At 39.8% G+C, this 9,194-nt stretch overlaps 1 protein-coding gene across 1 annotated transcript in view; it reads right to left on the bottom strand.

The window, feature by feature from the left end:
• Window positions 1-1,886: 1,886 nt before the first annotated feature.
• The window catches only part of PIKFYVE (phosphoinositide kinase, FYVE-type zinc finger containing), a 102,894-nt gene continuing 95,586 nt past the window's right edge, over window positions 1,887-9,194 (bottom strand). The window contains exons 40-42 of the mRNA XM_056111650.1: window positions 7,375-7,636; window positions 6,472-6,546; window positions 1,887-5,141 (exon numbers count right to left, since the gene is read on the bottom strand). Coding sequence (XP_055967625.1) covers window positions 5,026-5,141; window positions 6,472-6,546; window positions 7,375-7,636 — 453 coding nt within the window. The 3' untranslated portion in view covers window positions 1,887-5,025. The remainder of the gene's footprint in view (window positions 5,142-6,471; window positions 6,547-7,374; window positions 7,637-9,194) is intronic.

The raw sequence follows: 9,194 nt of genomic DNA, 5'->3' as shown, positions 1-9,194 counted from the left end.
AGGGCAGCAAGACAGGGCGCAGAGAGACTAGCAAGGGGGACAGAGGGAGAAGAATGTAGGGGAAGAACGCAGGGGCAGGCGCGTGGAGAGATGAGAGACGTGGCTGTGAGATGGAGCGCGGAGAGATGAGTGGGAGAGACAGGAGGAGATGGGAATGAGGGGCAGTGTGAGACTAAAATGGGGGGGGTGCTCAGAGAGACTGGGGCAGGCATGTGGGGAGAATGGAATAAACGGCAACTGATCACCAACCATCCTGGCAGCCTTGTTTTCTCCTCGTCCGCCCATGGCATGGGCCACGGGGCGGGGGGTGAGGAGGAGGGGGACAAGATCGGGAAGCGGCTCAAATCCACGGAACTCTGGCGGTGTTCCCTAGCCGCCCGGAGTTTACACAGAAATGCTTTCTAGAAAAGTAATATCAACCTGAACTAAGTGCTATTTTTATTAAGTGAAGTTTATTTTCAATTTCTTTGTATTATCAGTAGATGTTTATTCTGTGGACCTATTTACATACCTATATACCTGGGTCATTAAAACTTCATGGGTGAAAAGGAGTCGTGACTGGGAAAACCTACAAACTGAATTTCAATGTAATTTAAGCGACAATCTTTGAAGTTGGTTAAATGACTTAATAGAAGGGAAGCTCTTCCCGTCTCATTCCATACAAATACTGGATCTCAACACTGAGTTGATATCAACTATCCTGCACTTCTCTATTAGTGGTGAACCCAAAAAGAAAACAGCAGTGAAAGGATGGAATACTGGAGTTCAGATGAGGTTTATAGGCATAAATTGTTGGGATGTTGCAGCGGGATTGAAAGTCCATTAATGCCCCTCTGTTCAGAACTTCTCTGGGAAAGCTCCAAGATAGCTGGACTCCAAACAGTGAAGCATGTTGTCCGATAAGGGAAGTTTACAGCAGCTTTTTTTCTGTAGTTACTTGCCAATTTAAGTATTTTCAGTTTAAAGTCATCTTTAACTCATTCTGATGGTGGATGTTCCCTTCACTTTCTCAATAAGAAACTCATGGCAACAAACTCTTGACTACACAGACAAGAAGCTACGTTGATTACTGTGGAGAAAAGACTGGGCTCAGAGAATGGTAAATTAGAGAACTATCTAGGGCTAGATGACAACAGATAAGAAGAAATAATGAACAGAAAATAACAAATCTAATAAACAGAAAATAATGAAACTAAGCACAGCTCCTAATGATAAAGGGTCAATTCACTAAGATGATATCATTATACTCATGCCCCAAACTCAGAGCTCCTAAATAAGTGGGAAAAAATTTTAGAAGAATTAAAGAGAAAAAATGGACAGCAATATGGTTAAGAGCTCCTTTCCCTTGTGGCTCTTTCTCCCCCAGGTCATGGCTCCAAGGTGTGCCAAATCCTTTTCAGATGCCAAAGGAGAAAGAAGACTCTGAACACGGGAGCAAGTGATAACAGTGATGGACAGGGGCTGGAGTGATAGCACAGTGGGTAGGGCATTTGCCTTGCACGTGGCTGACCCGGGTTTGATCCCCAGAATCCCACATGGTCCCCTGAGCACCGCCAGGAGCAATTCCTGAGTGCAAAGTCAGGAATAACTCCTATGCATCGCCAGGATTTGACCCAATAAGCCAAAAAAAAAAAAAAGTGATAGGCAAACTTGATCATTCTGGGCTGGAAATAAGTGTCTCATCAGAAAAGAGTTAACAAAACTGAACAAAAATCATACAGGTTCAAGACTTCGCCTTGAACACAGGTTCAAGGGTTACTTCCAAGATAAGTTCTCCAGTGGGAAGAGAATGAACAGGCTGTTAATTGACCCTAATAAGCCAGAGCCAAGGTTTCCTACCCCAAATTCCATTTTTGCATGTTTCCCCAAGCAGATTCAAATCAAGGTGAAGTAGATTCTCCATTTATTGTAAGTCAGTTTTATTTTACAGTATTAAGTCTCCAAAATGTCAAGGCAGTTATCATTTAAATAACATGTCAATCATATAAAACAGCTAGAACCAAAGTAGATAAAATATACAATATATTACATTAAGTATTTTCAGTATTGTTAAATTTTTCATATTAAATTAAAAGAGGCTAATCTGATTTACAATGTCACTTCTCTAGTTAAAATGTAATCTGCCTCAAAGACAAAATGTACATTTTTTACAAAACCAACACAGCAGCATTAATGACACTGCTCATGATTGCATTTTTGTTTTTTTATAATACACTGCACTCATGTTACAAAAAATAAATGAAAAGGGGCATTGCACGAGATGGTTTGAACACTGCGTTAAGTCAGTATGTTAACACTCGAAGAATAATGAACGGCTTGGTCGGCTGCACCATCAGGCTCATCCACAGTAGTTTTTTCCCTGACAGCTAAGCAAACACTCTACAGACTGCTACCCTTGGCAGTTTGATTGTAGTCCACTGTTACAGGGCAATAATGCCAAAGAGAAGCTGAAGCCACAAAAGCCAATACAACCCTACTATTTACAACATCTAATAAAAGCCAAAGCTAGAAAACCACTGACTGCAGAATCAAGAAAAAAGTCTGAAGTAAGACATTTTGTAGGAAAGTTTGATTATCTATAAATTCAAAAGATTCAAGACTATAAAAGGACTTACCATGTCCCTCCCCCTTGTTTTTCTTAGGCTTATGTAAGAAAAAAAATTCTTTTTATTAATTAATAAACTTTTTATGGCATTAAAAAGCTTCACATTTATAAATAAGATTCTTATACAATGTAATATGTTCGCATCATTTTGTTGTGCTACTTATCAACTGTTCTTAGGATTATGTTTTATTCTAAGGAAGAAAGATTCTTCCTCATTCCTAACTTTTCACCATTAATATGCTCCCCGGGTTTTAAAATGGAACTGAAGAGAGGTGAATTGTCATTCAACATTTAATACTTAATACTGAACAGCACAATATACGAAACAAGTTCTAACTATGGTGGTGGTCTGAATAAGAGCAGCTCGGGCTGAGGATACAGATCTACCACTCACAACAAAGTAATTTCTCATGTCCCCTCCATTAAGACAGTTTTGAAAGGGCTGATTATCCCTATATAAGGCAGCATCTCTTGCTTTAGATTATATGATATTGGAGTCATTTTTAGCCACAAAATTACCTAAGAGACAGCAATACTTTCCTCAAGTCATGGGCAAGGAAAACACAATCAACACAAGATGTTATTACTGTTGGGAACTCTGACAATGGGCTATTCAAGCTACACGCATGGCACTAGGCCCGCAAGGAACCCCTGACTCTCCGAGTGACAGCCAGATGTCTTCAACTGGAAGTGGACTGGAGAGAGAAACAAGAAACTGGACGAATAACCCTAACCCTGTGCTGAGTGAAACATAAAGTAGAACATACAGTGTTTGCAATTAAAAAGAGAGGTGAAATCAACTGTTTGTAAACACATAACAAGCTAGTAATGTTGCACTCTCTTTCATTCCTGTCCAACTCCTTAATAGCTGATATCAAAACTAAAGTCACAGGTGTTTTTTTATGTTTTTAAAGGCACGCAACATGTTTTCCTTAAAAAAAAAAAGTGCTTATCATCCAAGTAGTCATAGACCCTTGGACAACTTGCTGCTAACTACATAAGCCAGATTTTAATAAGCACCAAATGCCAAAATAATGTTTTCATTCTCTAAAACATATATTCCAAAATGTTCACATTTCTATGTGTTTCATACTACATAATCTCTGTAACTGGAATGTATCTGATTTCTTTCACTCACTATGTAAAAATTATGACAGAAATATGCTAGTATAAGGCTGCAAAGAGTAGAACATTTGGAATTATGTAAATTCTCAAAATTATTCTTGTTATATAGACAGAAGCCATGCAGAAACATCTGGGATTAAGCCTTTTTCTCAAAAGCAGCTTAGCATGTTTGATCGTTTTAAAGGAACAATGATCTCTATCAAATAAGAAGCTCCCATAGTTATCACTTAACATTTCCCAGTAATCAGTGGGCAAAAGACCTGATAAAGTTAGAAAATAAGGATGTTCACATTGAATATTTTGAATCTTAGAGATCCCACTTAAATTACTGGATAGATTGAAAATAAAACTTTACAGATACACAAAACACTTAGCCATCTCCTTCTCACCTAATTTTCACTGATCTTTTATATAAAAAAAAATCCTTCATTAAATAATGAAGGGATTCCCTCCCTTTAGGGATTCACTCATTCAGATTCATTTACTAATGTTTCCTTGGAAGTGGGAGAGAAGCCTAGAATAAAAGCATGTGCAGAAAAGTGCAGTTTCACATAACAATTTTACAAAAGCTGTAAACAAACTTAAAAAAAAAAAAGCCACCTCAAAAACTTACAACTACTGGCTGCTGCCTCCTGTCACCCAGAGATAACAGAATTTTTAAAACAACAAACATACTTCAAAACAGGGCAAGATACAAAAACCTGACAGGAGTCTAAATTTTATGCCAGATATCTCCTGGAAATACAACACATAAAATATGATCAACATGTTTCACTGAAAGCTTTCATAAAAATAATTCAGAATTTTTCAACGGCTTCAGAAATTCTGTCACTAGGCCACATTAAATTGTTCCATAAGACACACAAGGTCACCAGATCTATGAAATCTTTCTAAGTAAAGAAAGACTCAAATGTGATGACAGGAAAATCAGTCTATGAAACATTGATTTCTGAGCTGAACTCTTAGCAAATATGACAAGCTAGTTTTCATTTTATCTTCTTGCCTCCACCCCCACATTTGTCCTTAAACCTTTAAAATGTGTCTACATTCAGCTTCAATGGGTGGGGGGGGAAATGTTCACACAACTTGTCAATCCTACAGGTGGCTAATTTATGATATCAAAAAACCAAATCCATGGAGTCTGAACCCATCATTGATGATGGCCTATGGAGATTCAACACTTCAAGGCCTTTGCAGAAAGTGGTGAATATGATAAATCAATGAAGTAGCTTATTTTTGGTCCTTTGTTCCAGTGCCCTTTCTTTCACGGTCCACTTTAGGACATGTGCTTCATCTCAGCAATTCAGACCCAAGCCTGTCCAGTGGTCTGGGACCATCAGGAAGTACTTGTCCATGGCTTCACAAAATCTAGTCCTGTACAATTCTGGAGAGACCACAGTTGGCATTTTACCTGAGATTACAAAAGAGAAGAGGGAAAAGAAAGCAGTTACATCACTGGTCAAATGCCTTACAGTATGTTCTTGAGGAACTGCCAAAAAGATCGAGAAAGGAAGAAGGGGTTCTAGCAATCCATGTTCTCCTTTAAACATGTGCATCCTCCTTTTCTCACTCTGGAGATGTCCTGTTTTCTCTTGAACACAGTATTCCTCAGTCTGCTCCCACTTCCCTCCCTCCCTCCCTCCCTCCCTTCTTCTTCCCTCCTCCTTCCCTTCCTCCTTCTTCCCCCCTCTCTCCCTTCCTCCTTCTTCCCTCCCTTCCTTTTTTTAAAAAAAAAAATTTGGAGGGGATGGGGCATGCCCAGCAGTGCTCAGGGGTTACTCCTGACTCTACTATTCCTGATGGGGCTCAGGGGACAATATGGGATGCTGGTGATGGAACCCAGGTCTGCCACATGCAAGATAAATGCCCTACCTACTGTACCATCTCCTTGGGCCCCATCTTTCTAAGTAAATTTCATTCAATAAAGAAATACCTTGGGGCTGGAGCGATAGCACAGCGGGTAGGGCGTTTGCCTTGCACGCAGCCAACATGACCGACACAGGTTCGATTCCCAGCACCCCATATGGTCCCCTGAGCACCGCCAGGAGCAATTCCTGAGTGCATGAGCCAGGAGTAACCCCTGAGCATCGCTGGGTGTGACCCAAAAAGCCAATAAAAATAAAAAATAAAAAAAAAGAAATACCTTGCTTCACAAGGAAGGAAGAAGGGAGGAAGAGAGGGAGGATGAGTCACTATATCACATGATGATGGGAAGGGTCCTTTCTGACAGGACTTTATTTTTTAAAAATAGCCCTTGTGTAGAAAGGAGAGATGTCTAAAAGCACCAATGGGGCTACCAGGGAACCTGATCGGTTTCCAGAAAGACAATCTTGTAATCAGAACCTCTAGCCCTTCTTTTGTCCTTCTGTTTTGTTTTGTTTTTTTTTTAATTTTGAGAACCTTAGGCATTGAAACACAAGCATAAGCCCCTGATGTTATTGACTTGTTCATTCTCAAAATGATAAACACAGATATAACCACTTTTTAAAATGTGTTGAAAGCAGACATTTAGCTTTCATTTTTTTTCTTGTTTGTTTTGGTGCCACACCAGGGTGCTCAGAGCTGACTCCTGGCTCAGAGCTCAGGGATCACCATTGGCAGTGCTAAGGGACCACCTGAAATGCCAGTCATCAAACCCAGCATGGCTACCTGCAAGGCAAGTGCCTTATTGCTATACTCTGACCCAAAACATAAGCATTTTTTTTAAGGTTAACTAATAACAAAAGGAATAATCTGCTCACCTTGTCCTCCTAAAATTCCTGTAGATTTCACAACCATTTCAAGCTTTTTATCCCAGGTAAATGTTCTAATATAATCTATTTGTTACAGGAGGCAAAAATAACAGTTAATAAATATAAATGAATGATAATAGAATTTAACAGAACACTTCTACAATAGTTACCTCTAATTAAGTGATAAGTATGCCAGGTGCTGTCCTAAGGCTTTTTTTTTTTAATTCCATATTAAAAGTCTTTAAATGTTCACAACAGCTCACAGAGCTTCACTTATAAATTACTTTTTGAATACAGACATTTTTTGGTAAAGATAATTAAAATGCTGTGGAGTATAAAACAACATAACATGAGGCTGACACCTAAGGATAGCAAATACATGGGTAGACTGCTCCATAGCTGGAAGCCTGCCTCATGAGCAAAGGGGAGAAGGCAGCTGGAATCGAGAAGGGATCACTAAGAAAATGATGGCTTGAGGAACTGGTTGGGATGGGAGATATGTGCAGAAAGTAAATAAAGGACCAAACATGATAACCTGTCAGTGTCTGTATTGCAAACCATAATGCCCAAAAGTAAAGAGAGAGTATGGGGAATATGGTCTGCCATGGAGGCAGGGGGAGGGTGGAGAAGGGGGGGTATACCGGGGAGATTGGTGGTAGAGAATGTGCACTGGTGAAGGGATGGGTGTTTGATCATTGTGTGATTGTAACCCAAACATGAAAGCTTGTAACTATCTCACGGTGATTCAATAAATTTTTTTAAAAAAAAAATAATTAAAGGCAAACAGGGAAACTGAAAAGATGATCGTAAAATTTTAAAATGACTATTTTAAAAATCCCAAATGCAGTTTATGAGACACTAGGCCAGTGCATCACACCCTTTACACTGTACTCTGGATACTTACTGACTTACCTATAATCCCAACTACCAGCTCATTGCTGGTATCATCGCGCCCAACCAGCAGAGAATAATCTATAATGAGGTGGCTAGAGAGGAAGTGGGAGTCGCTGCGGATGGAGGCGCGCAGCACAGCCTTGGAATGAGAACGGATATACAGAGGGTTGTCTCGAACCATCTTTAAGAGGTTTTCATCCAGCAGGACTACATCACAACTCTCTTTCCCAGTGTCAGTTTTCACATTTCGATTCCGAAGTGAACCCTTCAAATCAAAAACCTAGCAGCAAGAAAGAAAATTCTTGGTCATTCTGTGCACTCAAGCTGCTGGACTGTCACTGTCACTGTCCTCCTGTTGTTCACTGATTTGCTTGAGCGGGCCCAGAAACGTCTCCATTGTGAGACTTGTTGTTACTATGTTTGGCATGTCAAATATGTCATGGGTAGCTTGCCAGGCTTTACCATGCAGGGGAGATACTCTCAGTATCTTGCCAGGCTCTCTGAGAGGTACGGAAGAATTAAACCCGGGCTGGATGACCTGCCGCGTGCAAGGCAAACGCCCTACCTGCTGTGCTATTGCTCCAGCCCATCATTCCATGTATTTTAAATTTTAAAATGTCAGGCTAATTTACACAATAGAAGTCATTAAAAACATGTATTACAACTGAGTAATATACAAAACATGACAGAACAGCACATGACTAATTCCTTGGTACTCAATTACGGAAGCCCTTCAGAAATATACTGACCCATTTCATCAACTTTAAGAAAAACATTAGCTATATCATAAAACATTTATAAAACAAACACAGCCTTAAGAAACCGGAAAGTTTCTATTCTAATCTATGCAATTACTTGCGACAAGATAGAAACAATAATATCTGTAAGGTCAAGGACCAGTATTTTGAAGAGCAAGTGCACAACTCTTTTAGCATTAGAATACTCTAGAATCTAGACAAACCTAAGCTCTACAAAGAACTATGTGACTCTGATAGATTATTTAATGTCTCCCAGCCTCTCCTATTCATTTTTCTTTTGCAAACGTCCCAACTAATTTGGGGAGGAAGTGTGTGTGTGTGTGTGTGTGTGTGTGTGTGTGTGTGTGTGTGTTTAGGGGTGGGGGGGTGCGTGGAGTCTGCTTCCAGAGTCTCAGCTAACTGAACTGTGATTCAATGCAAGGGCCCAAGGATGTGGTGCTTCTGGGGCCCTACGGCTCCAATGGCCATCACAGTCACCACACAGTGCTCAAGGCCGCCAGGGCCACACCCAGCAGTGCTTGGGAGGCCATGCACTGCCAGAGATCAGGAATATGCCTCACCTAATCTCCTCAGCCCCCATGTTTTCCATCATTAAAAGTGAGGTGACAGAAATATCTTCCCAATTATCCTGTAATCCTATGGTTTTAGAATATGGATATGCTAAATTTTGGGGTCAGTTCACAACGTTCATCTTTATTCCTTCCCATAGGGCCCTAAGAATCAAAAGTTAAACTTTACAGAAATACACGTAAGTGTGATAGGCATACACATGCAGATAAACATGCTGTTAAATATGATAACATGCTAGAAAATATGTAAAGAGTACACATAAAACTTTACTAACCCCATTAGAGTAGTTTGAAAAAAGGAATTCATCTTTGGGTTCCATACTTTGATGAATTGCTGAAGTATATTAGATTAGCTTGTACAATAATTAGCCTTGGAGTAAAGAATTATTTATGAGTGGTGATGATTTTCAAGTCTGCCTTAATGCTCTTTGATTTCTTAAATTACTGCATTGAAGATTATTTTTATGATGCTCTAGCTGATCCTTCTCATGGTTGTTTTATGTCACACTGA

The sequence above is a fragment of the Sorex fumeus genome, unplaced genomic scaffold (genome assembly GCF_029834395.1).
Source record: "Sorex fumeus unplaced genomic scaffold, SorFum_2.1 ptg000014l, whole genome shotgun sequence".
NCBI lineage: Eukaryota > Metazoa > Chordata > Mammalia > Eulipotyphla > Soricidae > Sorex > Sorex fumeus.
The sequence above is the reverse complement of the archived record's forward strand: the minus strand, read 5'-3'. Positions and strand labels throughout refer to the sequence as shown.